Source organism: Artemia sp. Qi Xiang Cuo, chromosome 13 (assembly GCF_049724085.1).
Source record: "Artemia sp. Qi Xiang Cuo chromosome 13, ASM4972408v1, whole genome shotgun sequence".
Lineage (NCBI taxonomy): Eukaryota > Metazoa > Arthropoda > Branchiopoda > Anostraca > Artemiidae > Artemia > Artemia sp. Qi Xiang Cuo.
The window spans coordinates 11,999,681-12,016,095 of NC_142806.1; the positions used below are offsets into that span (position 1 = coordinate 11,999,681).

Here is a 16,415-nt window from a genome sequence, read left to right on the forward strand (position 1 = left end):
GTCCAAAAATTTTAGTGGCTTTAAATTTCAAATAAATAATCTAATGGTTATAATCATTTTATAGTTTTATAATTTTTATTGACAAAAAAATAGAGCAAAGAGAACAGTTGGACGTAAGTATAAGCAAATTGAATCCAAAATTTTTACTTTTCATATATCTTAATCACCATTCCTTGAAGATATAAATAAGCAGACCATATTTAAGTATTTTCAATATTTTTTTGTGAAAATTTGTTTTCACCTGTTCCTATTTACAGCATGTTGTCTTTTAATAAGGAGGAAAGCGATGCTGCTGGAAGAAAATGATGTATAGGACAAAAATCAAAACCACAAACAATTTTTTTAGCATATTTCAAGTTCAGCCTCAATCTGAATCACAATTGATCAGCATTCCAATTACCAAACTTCCTTCTTGCTCTGAAGACTATAGGAGGAAAACGCAAGGCAAACGCTATTCCTACGATATTATAAATCTGATATTTTAATGACCTGGCACTATATGGCACCATATGGCAGCTTGGCAACATATGGTGTTTCGTGATTTACCTTTCTTCAAAAAATTTAAGTTTATCAAATGGAAAATGTTCTAGCCACTCTCGTTCTCCCTCCCCCAAACATCAAAAAATTTCTCCTTTCAAATCAAACTGATAGTTTCAACTCCATCTCCCAACCTGTTCTCGAGATATTACAGATAAACTATCAAGGGACCCTTTTTTGTTAGGAAAAGGGGTGAATTTATTTTGTTTTGAGTATTGTATTCTATTTTAAATTTTGGCTTATCCTTGTACTGAGGACGTTTAAGAAAATGTTTCGATCAGAATATGTGTTATTTTCTGTTTTTTACAAGTAAACATTTTTTTTTAACAATCATGTTTTTTGCGTCATTTTCAGCAAATGTAGCATTAGAACTTGTTTGTGGTTTTGATCAAACTTTCCTGGTGGAAAAGTTTCTTTAATTTTCGAGGAATTTGCTTATATGCTTGGGTATAAAAATTACCCTAAAATGCCTTTTAGGATGGGCTTGAGGTATCAAGCAGTTCGTGGTAGCGATCTGTATAATAAGAGCGACCCAGCTAAATAGTAACTGAAACTCTAAAAGACGGATTTTCGGTACCAATAGATACATCAAAAGAATCAAATTTTTATGCTGATTTTAAAGATATAAGTTTTATTAGGTTTAGCCTTACACATCAAAATTTACGAGCCTGAGAATATTTGCTTTATTTTCGAAAAAAGGGGGAAACAAACCCTAAAAGTCATAGGATCTTAATGAAAATCACACCATCAGATTCATTATATCAAAGAATCTTGCTGTAGAGGTTTCAAGATCCTTTCGGCAAAAATCTGGAATTTTGTATTTTTTGCCAGAAGAAAGATAACGGATGCGTATTTATTTCTTTGTTTGTTTTTCTTTTCTCCAGGGGTAATCGTATAGACCAAGAGGTCCTAGAATGTCGCAAGAGGGATTATTCAAACGTTAATTAAAAGTTCTACTGCCTTTGCAATTAAAAATCAATATTTAATTAAATTAAAAAAACTTTATTATTTAAATTCCACTGAAAACTGCATTTTTATTGCCAATCTTGATGAATGCCAGCTATCCTAACCACTAGTATGCTTACAATTGTACCATCGAAGACTTATGAAAAATAAATTACATATAAGAAATCATAATAAACTCGTTAATCTGGGCTGCAGTGGTAGCTAGCAACCTAGAAAGATATGATCACGCCCCTTAGTAAAAACTAAAATAACCCATAACTTCTAAAAATAGAGTCAGATCAAAACAAGAAGTACACTATTAGAACCGCCTTATTCAAAACTCCTGTATATAAAATTTTCGTCTCTTAGCTTGGACAACAAGGAAATTATACCAGCTTGAAAATCCTGGCGGAAACCACGATGTTCTGCATATACAGCAGCTTTTTTTCTTTCTATATTTTTCCTCCTCAGCTAGCTGGGCACTGGAAAATCGTAAAGAGTTTTATATTGGCTCATTTTAAAGGAAATTGCTACATCTTGTGCCTTTTGTAATTAAAAATAAAATAGTTTTTAAAATAGAATCAATTTTGATAAAAAACTGCATTTTCATGTGAAAGCTTGATGAATGACTTTATAATCGTAATAGGTAATAACCATATATGAGGTAATAAGTGAATGCAATATTTATACACGCTTATCTTGCAAAAACATTCATGGTATCTGAGCAATAATTTTAATTTTTTAATTAAAACTAGAAAAATGTCTGAAAATTTAAAAATTAATTTTATTTTTTGTTAGGATCTAACTACCCGACGTCATTTAATGTGTATTTCCATAAAAAAAAATTCAATTTTCAATTAATTTTAGGTTTTTTGTTCAGGATCGCTAATCAGAGGCAACGCTGTAGCGTTGCTTATAGTAAAGGCCTTACGGCTCCACTGTTTTATTATTTATTTTTTAATTTTTTTTCCCAGAGGCAATTCATATGGAAGGGGTCGTCGTAGAAGCTTCAAAGGGGGCTCCTTCGATTGGAAATTGAGAGTTCTAGTGTCTTTTTTAATAGTCAAAAATGATAGGAGATAGCCATTTTGTTCAGCGTAGTTGATTTCCACATAGAAAATACATTTTTGAGGAGGATACTCCCCAACAACCCTCAGGGCAAGGGTTTTAAGTTATGCCCTGGGGGCATATAAGGTTTTTATAGAAGGAGATGTCGTAGAAACTTAAAAAAAGGCTCATTCGATTGGAAATTCCAGAGCTAGTGCCCTTTTTAATAGTCGAACGTGATTTGAGGGCAACTAACCCCCCTCTTAGGCCCACCTTTTCCCCAAACACATCCAATCAAAATTTTTAGACAGCCCTTTTATTAAACGTAGTTTTAAGTTCTGGAAATTAGGTCTTTGAGGATTACAACTCCCCCAAAGCACTCAGGGCAAGGTTTGTAATTTAAGGATTCTCCTAATCCTTCATATTATTTGTTATGGAAGAGATGCTCGTATAAACTTTAGAGAGGGCTCATTTGATTGAAAATTGAAAGTTATTGTTCACTTTTTAAGAGCCAAAAGAGATTTAAGGGTAACTAGCCCCTCCCCCTCCTCCACGCCCTCAATGCATCAGATAAAAATTCTGAGATAGACATTTTGTTAAAATATTTCAAAGTTCTGATAACAAAAAACTCTGGTGTCGACACAACCCACCAGGGCCCAGGGGTAGGAGTTTTAAGTTATGCCCTGGGGCATAAATTATTAAGAGGGGTTTTTATCTCATGGGAAGGGGTTTTGTATGGGAAGAACACATAGAAAATCTATTACAATAATCCAATTATAAGGTTAGATACATACTCTGTGATAGATGCAAAATTGCTTTGACACACAAATTCCTATTGAGGTCAATCCCAAACAGTCGTGATCCCTTTTTATCAGCAAGTGAAATGGTCTAAACCCCCTTATTGGAGCTATTTTTTCCATCCATTCGTTGTTGTCAATCGCTGTCCACAAATTATGCAAGCTCTCTATTGTTCATAAATAAGGTTTTTATCAAAGAGGTAATCGTATAGACTTTGAAAAAAGTCTCATTCGATTTAAATTGAAAGTTCTAGATCCGTTTTTTAAAGTCAAGAATAATTGGACAGTAAGCACCCCTCCCCCCATACCATAAAAGCTTTAAAATTTTTGCAATCAAAAATTAACAAAAAATGATTAAAAAAAAACTTTCAGAAAATGACGTTTTTCAAAGTAAATTAAAGGCCATTTTAAACTTAAGATCAGCAGATACAAATACCTGTTAAAATTCCAACCATAACCGACCAGAAATAACTATTAAAGAATAAATTAAACCCAAAACGAACAGATATTAAATAAACAATCATAGCAAAAAACATACAACGAGTAATAATATAAATGAATAAATAGATCTTAAAGCGAGTAATGCTTAGATTGAATATGAAAATCAAGCTTAAAACGAAAACAAATGTTTTGCTATTAAAGTATAAATGAAACTTAAAACGAACAGAAATTAAATAAACAATCAATGCAAACAAACATACAATATATATCAATGTAAATGAATAAATAAATCTTAAAACGAGTTAAACTTAAATTAAATATGCAAATCAAGTTTGAATCGAATAAAATAACTACAAACAAGAGTTTGGGTATCGTCTCACTGCAGAAGCCTAAAACCTACTGCGTCATAGGCGCTTTCTATTAATTTGCGTAATCTCTGGTCGTTTTGAGTTTGAATTTTAACAGGTATTTGTATCTCCTGATCTTAAGTTTAAAATGGCGTTTACTTTTCTTTGAGAAACTTCTTTTTCGGAAAGTTTTTTTAAATTAATTTTTGTTTGTTTTTGATTGCAAAAAGTTTCAAGTTTTTATGGCATGGGGGGGGGGTGCTTACTGTCCGAATATTCTTGACTTTAAAAAACGGATCTAGAACTTTCAATTTAAACCGAATGAGACTTTTTTCAAAGTCTATACGATTACCTCTTTGATAAAAACCTTATATATGAGCAATATATAATTACTTTTTAATTAATTATAATAAAGAACAAACTGTAGCCTCTGCTAACTGAAATGTTTAGTATGTTTACTACGTAACTTTCTGTGCATATAGCCAAAACCTAGTAAAGAATAATCCGGCTTGTTATAACAAAGAACGAACTCTAGCTTATTCTAACGGAAATGTTTAATGTAAAGAGCAACTTCAGATATGGATAAATTATATTAAAACTACGTAAAGGATCAAAATATTTTACTATATTTACATTAGAGAACAAACTCTAGTCAAGGTAACTGAAGTGTTATAAGGAATCATTAAATAGAATATAATGCAACACACACTTATCTTTAGATAAGATAGTATAACACAAATTTATTTTAATTACTTTCCTTAAGAAATCATCATAGGTAAAAATTTTCCTTACCGGGAATCAAACTCGGGCCAACTGGGTGAGAGCCAGCTATCCTTACCACTACATATAATAAAGAACTAACTCTAGCCTATACTAACTAAAATGTTTAATGCATTACATAAAAGATAGATACAGTTCATTGTAAATAGGACTATGTAAATTTCAGTGGATATAATTTATAACAAGGAACGAACTCTTGCCTATACTAACTTGTTTAGGCAACTTAACTAAAGTATAGGCTTGTACATTATGTTTAAAATTAATATATTAAAAACTCCTTTCAACGGGGAATCGAACCCTGGTCACCCACGTGACAAGTGGGTATGCATATCACTGTACCATCTGAGACTTATAAAAAATAAGTTACATATAAGACATGATAATAAATTTGTTAATACACTAAAAAAATTGTATAAGGAATCGGTCTGGTTAATTATAAACGGGGATTATGTAAGTTGCATCTGTATCATGGCTGTAGAGAGGGCTGAAATTTAGTAAAGAACAAACCATGGCACATATTGGATTTAGCTTGAAGCCTCATTTCCTTAAGATCGTCTCTTATTACTCCAAATAAGAAAAATCCATAGGCTTTTCCCTCTTTGTAATCCGGGTTGCAGTGGTAGCTAGCCATCCGGGTTGCAGCAGTAGCTAGCAACCTAGTAAGAGACGATCACACCCCATAATAAAAACTAAAATAACCCATAGCTCCTAAAAATAGTCGGATCACAAAATGGGTTGCAGCGGTAGCTAGAAACCTAGTAAGAGATGATCACACCCCATAGTAAGAAATTAAATAGGTCATAGCTTCGTAAACTCGAATCAGATCAAAAATGAAGTACACCATTAGAATCGCCTTGCCAAAAACCCCTTTAAAGGAAACTGATAGTCCCTTGGCTTGAACAACAAGGGAAATAAACTGGCTTGAAAATCAAGAACAGTGGCTGAAACCACGATATTCGGCATACACGTCATCTTTTTTCTTCTTCTTTTCCTCAGATAGCGGGGTACTGGATTATCGTAGCTGCTTAACGGCTCATTTTAAAGTAAATTGATGGGGTTAAAGAGCTTTCTTAATTAAAATTATAATAAATAACGAACTCTTGCCCATAGTAACTTAAATAACTAAAATTCATTTTTTAAATTTGAAATTTGAAAGACATTGCTTTAAATTCAATATATTAAAAGTTCTCCCCGACCGGGAATCCGAGTTACAGCGGTAGCTAGCAGCCTAGTAAAAGACGATCACGCCCCATAGTAAAAATTAAAATAGACCATAACTCCTAAAACTAGAATCAGATCAAAAAACAAAGTACACTGTTAGAACCGCATTGCCTAATAGCCCTATATAGGAAGCTAACTGCCCCTTGGCTTCAAAAAAAAAGGAAAATATATTGGCTTGAAAATCAAGAAAAGTGGCTGCAACCACAATATTCTGCATATACGGCATCTTCTTTTCTTTCTTTCACAGTTAGAATAAGTTAATACCGAGATTTCAATGCTACCAAGATTTATCTAATATCGAATTTTAGCTCAGATCAGACCCTTTCAAAATGAGACATGTTTCTTTGGCTAATTTAGACTAGTTAAGATAAATAATATTCACCATATGGTCAAATATGTTCCGTCAGGAAGAAGTTTTTTTCTAATCGTTTACTAAAAGACTCGACCTCAGACCCATTCAATCCAAATATCAAATCAATCTAATATCAAACAAAACAAGTGCATATTTATTGACAACAGATGTACAGGTATGAGACTTTGAAGTGCGATAGAGTTTACCATTTTTATAAGCAACCTCCTCCCTTTTCTATTGATCTTTTTCGTAATATCTTTTCTTAACTGTCATGTAAAGGTGATTCTTACTAAGACCACGTTTATTTCTTTTGTATTTTGACTATAACCTGATAAACTTTGGATCTGATGATGCATATAGTTCGCTTTTTGATGTAATCTCTTCCTCTGATCTTGTTCCAACTGCATTATTCGTTACTAGAATAAATCCCACCAAGGGATCTGCCACACTAATTGAAAAACATTTTTCTCTCCAATATTCATTTTTCTTCTCGAGTTTAAGTTTTCTTAGGGCCTGATTTTTTTGGGATCAGAGAATTACCAGACTACTTTTCATTTGCCTGGTTTTTATAGCCTCTACTTTGAAATCATCCATGGAAGAACAAGGTGGAGACGACTCTCCAGGCTTATAGTGATGAATGTATGTCATTATTTTTGTTGACTTAAAAGTTCTTTGAATGGCCAGCAGTACTTAGCAGTGAGGATGCAAACAGATTAGTTGCCACCTGCAGATGTTAACAGATAACAGGTATTTTTAAACATTTTAAAAGTAATTTTTAACGTTTAACATTTTTAACGTTAATTTCTTAACGTTAACAGACATTAACAGGTATTTTTCCGCTGCAAAACCAAAACGAGAGCGTAGACTCAAAATTTCAATGAATAATTTGCGTCATTTGCCTCAAAAAACACGAACCAAAAGTGGCATCTATTCAGTTTGGTCTACTGGAGTTGGAGTATTGATGGTTTAGTTAGTTGCATGCAATACAAACATCTTTTGTCAAGTTCTTTGTGGTTTTTAAGGAAGACATAATTTTGCACAAAGATCCAGGATTACGAGGAAACTTACATCAAATATAAACTACAATTACTGAAGCTCATTTCATGCAGGAAATTTGAGGCACTCTCTCTACTACATCAATAGAATACTGCCGGCAACCGTATAGAAAGAATGTGTGCTGCTAATTCTTCTACCAAGTATTTTGTAACTAGTAGCTTCTGCAGGTGTCTGCAGGGCCACTTTCCTAAAAGATCAGTCTTTCCTTTCTTATTTTTATTAATGATGGAAATTAAGCTTCTAATATAGTTTCTAATCTATCTGAAAGTCGGTTTACAGATTGCAACTGTAAACCAAGTTGGTTTGCAGGAGGGTTGCAGACTAATTGCAACCCTGCTCAAAAAGGTTTTTTCCTTCGTCTAAGAGTCCATTTTTATGCCTGATTAGTTGAATATTTATTCATTCATGCAGGCCAAAAAATCGTCATTCCAGCATAGAATCGTTAAAAAAAAGACGAAAAAACACAAGTTTAGCTTACCCAGCATACAATAGAGCTCATTTCGCTACATGTCCATTGTCAGGTTACTATGTTTTAATCATTCATGAATTCCATATATCCTTCATGGCAGTTTATGGTTTTGCAAAGAACCCCCTTTTTTCGGTCAATTCGACTTTGAAACTGTATCTAATTTTGAATCTCAATCTTATCTAAATTTGAATCTCAATCTTCACTTTCTTTTAAATGAACTATGAACATTTTTAACTTTTATACTCTCGCCGTTAGTCAATACTTTTATTTCTTTATGATCAGATTAGGTCTGATTGATCAGGTGCTCTTTTTATTTTATGATTTCTTTATTTTTTGTGTTTTTTTCATTAATTAGTCTTTTTATTGCTTTATAGCGTATATTTTTCTTCAAAATGTTGAACAGGTTTGTCTGTTTTTGTGTATTTTTCCTTTCAGCAACATATTTTACCGTATTCTAGTGTCTATTCTATTGTGTATTCTATGATGTTGTGTTTTTTTAGTTTGTTTTTCAGTTTAGCTACCAACAAGTTGAGCTCCGAGGAAAAAACAAATGTTAGCAGTGATTTTTACAATTTTCTAGGATAGGTAAAATGAAGAATGATTGATATTCTGAACTGACTTCATACTAACGCCCTAGAATTAAGGCTCAATTTCTATTTAGCCTAAACTGCTGCTATTCATTCTCCACATTTATTTTTGCTGACATTAAGTATCACTCTTGGAGTCATCAAGCTTGAAATGTTTACAAGGAATCAGAAACATAATAAAAGAAAAATGAAAAAAAGAACCATGAAAAAAAAGAAGAGGAAAAAGAAAAGGAAAAAGGAAAAGATCCATGAAAGACAAAACAAAAACACTTACTTCCAGCAAATACACCTACTCCGGTGAATAATTCAGAGAAGGCAACATGAAGCTGAACAGCCATAGCTCCCCCAGACGACAATCCTGACACAGTAATTCCATTTCGGTCAACCGTATAAGTCCCTATTGATAATATATACGAATATTATTTTGCAAATTTAATCTAAAAATGCTTCGATCAGCAACCACAATCTCAATGCCGAAATACGCAATATAGGCTTACCCGGTAGCAGTTTGCTAATTTTGGGCTTCAAGGGCATCTGAAGTCGGGATAGCAGCTCATTCGCCAGTAATAGCCATTAAATAAATGAATGACATGAGTGTAACTCATTGTGCATAAGGTGGAGCTTCCAATAATATTTTTTATCAAAATATGGTTTAACCCTTATCAGGGGTGTTAGTAGCCAAAATGTTTGGGTGGGGGGAGTACAAGAGATTTTATCTACTGACTGGTCATTTTTACCACTGTTTTTGTCACAAGTTAGCATAATTTCGGTTTCGAATACAATACGTAAAATCACTTTACGAGTCGGTAAGACCGCTGCATTTACCAACCGAGATTCAAATTTTGGTATATATCATGTCACTATTTTTATTTTACCAAATGGAAAATTGTGGCACTATCTGTAAAATCACGGCAGGAGTTGGTAAAACTGCTGCGTTTGCCGATCAAGTTCGAATGAGATTCACTTCTTTGAATTAGTTAAGTAGAAACTTACACAATCATATACGTCTTAAGGAATTAAGGAACACCAGGAAGCTCCATTTTTAAAGAAAATACTACTATATATAGTCAGTTATTTTTACATTAATCGGGTGCCAGGTTCAAATCGTTTATTCGAACCTGTATTGTTTATTATTTTTTTTTTCTAGACCAGGGCACTTCCTATCGAAAGAGTTGTCGTAGAAACTTTGTAAAGGACTCATTTGATTGGAAATTAGAATGGCTAGTGCCATTTTTAATAGTCGAAAGTGATTGGAAGGCAACTAACACCCCTTCCACGCCCACCATTTCCCCAAACACATCCAATCAAAATTTTGAGATAACCATTTTTTTCATCGCAGTTGATTTCCAAATAGAAATTATGTTTTTGAGGAGGACATTCCTCCAACAGCCCTCAGGGCAAGGGTTGTAGGTAATACCCTGGGGACATGTAGGGTTTTTATAGAAACCTTTGTCGTAGAAACTTCAAAAAGGGTCATTCGACTGGAAAGCAAAAGGGCTAGTGCCCTTCTTAATAGTCAAAAGTGATTGAAGGGCAACGCCCCCCCCCCTCACGCCCACCTTTCCCAAAACACATCGAATCAAAATTTTGAGATAGCCATTGTTTTCAACGTAGTTAAAAGCTTTGAAAATTAGGTCATTGAGAAGACAACCCCCTCCCATAGCCCTCAGGGCAAGGGTTGTAAGTTATACCTGAGGCATATAAGGTTTTCATAAGAAGCGTAGTCGTAGAAACTTCAAAAAGTGTTCATTCCATTGGAAATTGAAATGGCTAGTGCCTTTTTAATAATCGAAAGTGATTGGAGGGCAACTAATCTTCCTCTAACGCCCAACATCTCCCCAAACAGATCCAATCAAAATTTTGAGATAGATGTTTTGTTCAACGTAGTAGAAAGTTCCGGAAATTACGTCTTTGAGGATGACATTCCCCCCACAGCCCTCAGGGCAAGGGTTGTAAGTTTTGCCTTGGGGGTATATAAAGTTTTTATAGAAAGTTTTGCCGTAAAATCTTCAAAAAGGGCTCACTCTATTTGAAACTGAAAGGGCTAGTACTCTTTTTAATACTTGAAAGTAACTGGAGGGAAACTAACCCCCCTCTCACGCCCACTATTTCCCCAAACACATACAATCAAAATTTTGAGATATGCATTTTGTCCAACGTTGTTAAAAGTTCTGGAAATTAGGTCTTTGAGAATGATAGCCCCCTCCCTACAGAGCCCTCAGGGCAAGGGTTGTAAGTTATGCACTGGGGGCATATAAGGTTCTTATAGAGTGATGTGATAAAAACTCCAAAAAAATCTCATTTGATTGGAAATTGGAAGGGGAAGTGCCCTTTTTATTAGGCAAGGGTTTTAAGTTATGCCCTGACGGCATATAAGAACGATGTTGGCACAATGTACTATGTATTATTTTTTTTTCTTTAGAGAAGGGCACTTCATATGGAAGGGTTCGTCGTAGAAACTTCAAAAGGGGTTCATTCAATTAGAAATTAAGAGTTCTAGGACTCTTTTTAACAGTCAAAAGTGGTTGGAGGGCAACTAGCCCCCCCCCCCGCCACGCCCATCATTCCCCTAAACACCTCCAATCAAAATTTTGAGATAGCCATTTTGTTCAGCGTAGTTGATTTCCAGATAGAAAATATGTTTTTGAGAAGGACACTCCCCCACAACCCTCAGGGCAAGGGTTTTAAGTTATGCCCTGGGGGTACATAAGGTTTTTCTAGAAAACGTTGTCGTAAAAACTTCAAAACATGCTCATTCGATTGAAAATTCAAAGGGCTATTGCCCTTTTTACTAGTCGGAAGTGATTGAAGGGCAACTAGCCCCCCCCCCCCCACGCCTATCATTCCCCCAAACACATCCAATCAAAATTTTGAGATAGCAATTTTGTTTAGTGTAGTTGATTTCCAGATAGAAAATATATTTTAGAGGAGGACACTCCCCCAAAACCCTCAGGAAAATGTTTATAGGTTGTGCCCTTGAGGAATTGAAGGTTTTTATTGAATTAGTTATTGTACACACTAGAAAAGTTGATCATATAATTGGTAATTGAAAGGGATAGTACCCTTTAAGAGAGCCAATATGGATTTGAAGGCAATTAACTCGTGTTTCATACCCACTTTTTCCCCAAACACATCCAATCCAAGTTTTTAGATAGTCATTTTACTCAACGTAGTTGAAAGTTTTGGAAATTAGGTCTTTAAGGATGACAACCCCTCCCCCCACAGCCCTCAGGACAAGGGTTTTAAGTTATGCCTTGGGCCATATAAAGTTTTTATTGAAAGCGTTGTCGTAAAAACTTCAAAGGGGCTTATTCAATTGGAAATTGAAAGGGCTAGTGCCTTTTTTAATTGTTGAAAGTGATTGGATAGCGACTAACGCCCCTCTCACACCCACTATTTTCTAAAACACATCCAATCAAAATTTTGCAGGCCAAACTATAAAGTCTTGAAAAACGAAAAGATTTAAAGTATTACTTTCTTTTTCCCTGAAAAGACTATGTCAATATAAAACGAACAGAAATTGATTTTAAAAACTTTTCCCATAAAATAAGTTTTTCAATGAAAAGTAAAGAACTCCATTAAACAAAAATTAGCAAAAATAAAATAAAATAATCTACCAAGCGCGAAACTACCACTAATCAGCATCGACAAAAAAATGAAACCCAAAACGAACAGAAATTACAATAAGTAACCGAGTCAAACGCAAAACGAGCAGAAATTAACAGAAATTGGGCGTAAAACCCCTATGCCATCCAAAGGCCAGAACAAAATTTGCACTTAAAAATATAAACGTTTTTACTTTTATTACTTTTATAAATCAAATAATATAAACATTTTGATTACTAAATATCAGAATACGTATATTAAACTGATAATACACATTCATTTATATTTTTTCAGTAAAGTGCAAATAAAGTGCACTGTTAAAAATGGCACTAGCCACTACAATTTCCAATTGAATGAGCCCTTTTTGAAGTTTCTACGACAACTCCTTCGATACGAAGTGCCCGGGTATGGAGAATAATAAAAAAAAAAAGAAAAAAAAACACATTGTGCCCACATCGTTCTTTACTTAGGTAGCGCTAGCGCGCTTCCTATGATAGGGCTCGGAAATCAGTTCCCGAAATCAGCTACGTGTGCCCAGTCTTTAAGGCAGTTAACCACCGCTGCCAAAATCATAACATCCCTACGCAAAGTATCGAACATCCTTAAAGTGTCAAGTACTGGTTTCAAAAGTGAAAACTAATGGTTCCTTTACACATTGCGGGAATGTATGCGGAAATCCGTCCGTATCATTTCGAACGATGGCTCAGAAAACGCTATGTTTTAAGGCTAATTTTTCAAATAAATGCATCAGCGTGCATGAAGCTAAGTTCTAAAAGAAGATCATTGGTTAATTCGTCTAAAACGAAAAGAAATTAAAGAAATTCAATCTGAAGCAACTAAAGATTTGATGTTCCATAGTCATATTGTTATTCACTTAAAGACTCTGTCAAGAATCCGTCCTTATTTGACCAAATCGTTGCGGAAAGCTAGAGAGTTTATCAAGCACGAAAACGGACGGAATCTCCGCACGGATTGCTCAATTCGGACAGGTTTCCACAATGTGTAAGTGAATCATAATTCTTTAAATTGGTTAAATGAAAACTTACACAACCATATGCGTATCAAAAAATAGGAAAAACTAGGATTTCAATCTTTAAAGAAGATCTCCCATTTTCAAGTTTGTTTTATTTACAAGCACCCACCAATTACAAAAAAAAAACTAAAGAGAGTGTGCTAAAGATCATCAGAAAATTAGTGCAAAAATGTATCATCATGCAAATCTAGAAAGTGACTTTCCCGATTGCTTTAGCAGAAGGAAAACACAACCACTTATTGGCTGTAAACTGGGTAAAAATTCAGTGATTTGATGAGTAAATATAGGCTTACCCTAACATCTTAACAAATAGGAATTGTAAAGAAGTGTATCTGTCATGGAATAGCTAAACTCTAAGCTAGGTATTAATTTGCTCGTTATTGAAATTATTCAACGCATTAAATTATTAGCTGTTGACTTACCTATCTTTTTTGAAAGACCTAATATCCTATTTTGTCACATTAATCCTTTCCGAGTATTTATTCCAAAAATCTCACTTTTATTGCTTGACTTAGATCACCAAAAGTTCAAATGCTACATTCATTGTTTCACTTCAGAAACCAAGAAAAGAAATGAACATATGACACCCTCAAATATAACGAAAGCCATATAAAACCACATTTTATTTCACTCTTGGCTAGTTTAGCTAGCAGAATATACAAATAAACAATTAGAATTACTGCATGGAGATAAATATGAAATGTTACGTAAGAGAAAACTAGACATTTCCTTAAATAATTTATTTGCAGTTCTTGTAGCATCTTTGAAATTTTAAGTGCGAAAAGCATTTACGAATTTACTCAAATTAGTTTCCACAAATTGTTTTTCACGATTCGGTTTGGAAACACTGGTGAAGCTGTTTTCTTAAGAAAACTAACTTTTAATATTTTATAACAAACAAACGAAAAATCATAAAAAATTCTAGTTTTCAGGTATGGATGAACCTAAGATGGGTCCAAATGGCAAAAAGTTTTCATTTTCATGTTCTTGGTACTTTCAGCACCTATATGTTGACTCTGCTCTATGACAGGAGTTAAGAAAAGTCAACTTGAATTCAAGAGTAAAGCAATCAGAGTGGCTGCGACCAAGGACGGTAAAACGGTTGAAGTTGACAAAAATTTCAACTACAGTTCGCTAAGGTCCAAGTTTTGAAGACACTCAACGACTTGTTTTTTTAACAGTATTTGGTATCTATTAAGACGATAAATCAATGACCAAAACTCACCACAATGTTCTGAATGACTTGTTTTTAAAAAAGTATATATTACCTATTCAGGTAACAAACCTATGACCAAAATTACCTCAACGGATTTCTTAAAGAGTATCTCGTATCTATAGAGGTAATAAACATATGACCAAAACGCACAAAAGGACTTGCTTTTAAGGAGTACCTGCTATCTATTCGGGTAATAAATCTATGACCAAATTGCGATAAATGAATTGTTTTTAAACAGTATATCATATTTATTCAAGTAATAAACTTATGAAGGAAACTCACCCAGAGATTGTCGAACATTTGGTATAGGTTCAGTAGAACCAGTAACTATAAAATAGCCGAGAAGAATAACTAGAGAGAACCTCATACTTTATCTTCCCCTGCTTATAGATTTCTAATTTTAAATGTCCTTTCCTTTAATTTCGACTAATCCAATTGACAATTCTTATCTTGTCAGTATAATGATTTGTTTGAGAAGAAACAAAATAGAATTTATAGAATTTTAGAACAAAGGTTGCAATAGATATACATTTGATTTCCTAGAATTCCATTTACTGCGTTGTTATTTTTGCAACAGAGTAGACAGAAATGATTGATGTACAAAATAAAAAAGAAAAAAACTTATTAAGATTTGAAATTCCATTTCTATAATAACTTATAACTATTTAAATTTCCCTTTCTTTTTAATCTGAAACTTTTACATTTAAAGAGAAGCTAAATATATCTCAGATAAATACAATCTGTTTGACACTTCGTGAATGTTATGCTACGAAAGCTTCGATTCTCTTCCTCTTTGAGTTATAAGCATATAGCTTCTGTCAAGCTATTATCCAGCGTCTCAAAATATATTATTTACTCATTGTTGTATTTTGTGTTATTTTTAGTTAACTCTTTGTGCGTCATTTATACGAGCTTTCCTTTAAATTGTTTTCAGTACTTGTTAATTATTTTAAAACTCGCTCAAGTTCTTGATGTTAATATAAGATCTGAGAAAACCGGTTTCATAGCCACAGAGACAAGTGATAGGTAACAGAATGCATTGGACTTATATAAATTTACCTATATATTTGCTTATTAGAGGGGAGGATTAAAGTATTTGGACAGCGTGAAGTTGGAAAACAAATCTTACTTCATGAAGTTCAGATTAATTATAGCTTTTTTTTTTAACTATTCCATTATGTGACATTTTATGTCTATTATAATAGGTAGTACAATCATTCATTCCTTCAATTTTCTTTGGCAATAATAATTTCATCACCTTAATGGCGCTAACACTGAAGTGAAAGAGGGCTAATTTTCATCCGAAAAATTCCACTCGAACAAATTTAGCCAATCAGAGGCTTAAAAGATAAATCAGATACGAAAGACTACATGTCTAATCCTTTTATTTAAAGAAAAACTCCATTTGTAGACTACAACAGAAATACAGCCAACTTAAAATGGGTACAGAATATTCTATAGACGGGAGAGACCAAAGAAGGGGTATCACGTAAAGCAGAGTTCTAGAACTCAGGTGGAAAACCCAAACGTACTCAGACACAAAAATGAATGTGAGCATTTGTTCGTTTAAGATACAATACTTTTATGCAGTCAAATGCACTATGCAATAAATAAAAGACAGAACATAAAAAAAACAATAGCTTGTTGTTGTTGTTTGACTCATTCGATCAGTAGAAAATGTGTGTTCGTATCACTTGATCTTTCTGTGCCTTATATAATCGCTAGCTTACTTGGGTTTCAATTCAGATACATTGTTCAGCATATAGTCGGTTAGAAGGGTTTCAATTGAATCTTCATGTGATTTAGTGCCCCACATTTTGTGATGTAGGATAAAGTCACTACTGATTATCTTGACACGTCCACATGCACTTGCAGTCAGTTGTTTCAGGTAGAATTTATTTGTCTTAGGTACTTAACAGTTAGCAATGCTAATCCACTTACTTCTTCCAAATAGTTTCATTTCAAATGTACCAACCTCCAT

General features: G+C 33.7%; 1 protein-coding gene across 1 annotated transcript in view; it reads right to left on the reverse strand.

Moving 5' to 3' along the window:
* LOC148944956 (uncharacterized) overlaps positions 1-14,855 on the reverse strand; it is an 82,517-nt gene extending 67,662 nt beyond the window's left edge. Inside the window, exons 1-2 of the mRNA XM_089099250.1 lie at positions 14,717-14,855; positions 8,854-8,976 (exon numbers count right to left, since the gene is read on the reverse strand). Of these exons, the coding sequence (XP_088955376.1) occupies positions 8,854-8,976; positions 14,717-14,801 (208 nt within the window). The 5' untranslated portion in view covers positions 14,802-14,855. The remainder of the gene's footprint in view (positions 1-8,853; positions 8,977-14,716) is intronic.
* Between the last annotated feature and the right edge of the window lie 1,560 nt (positions 14,856-16,415).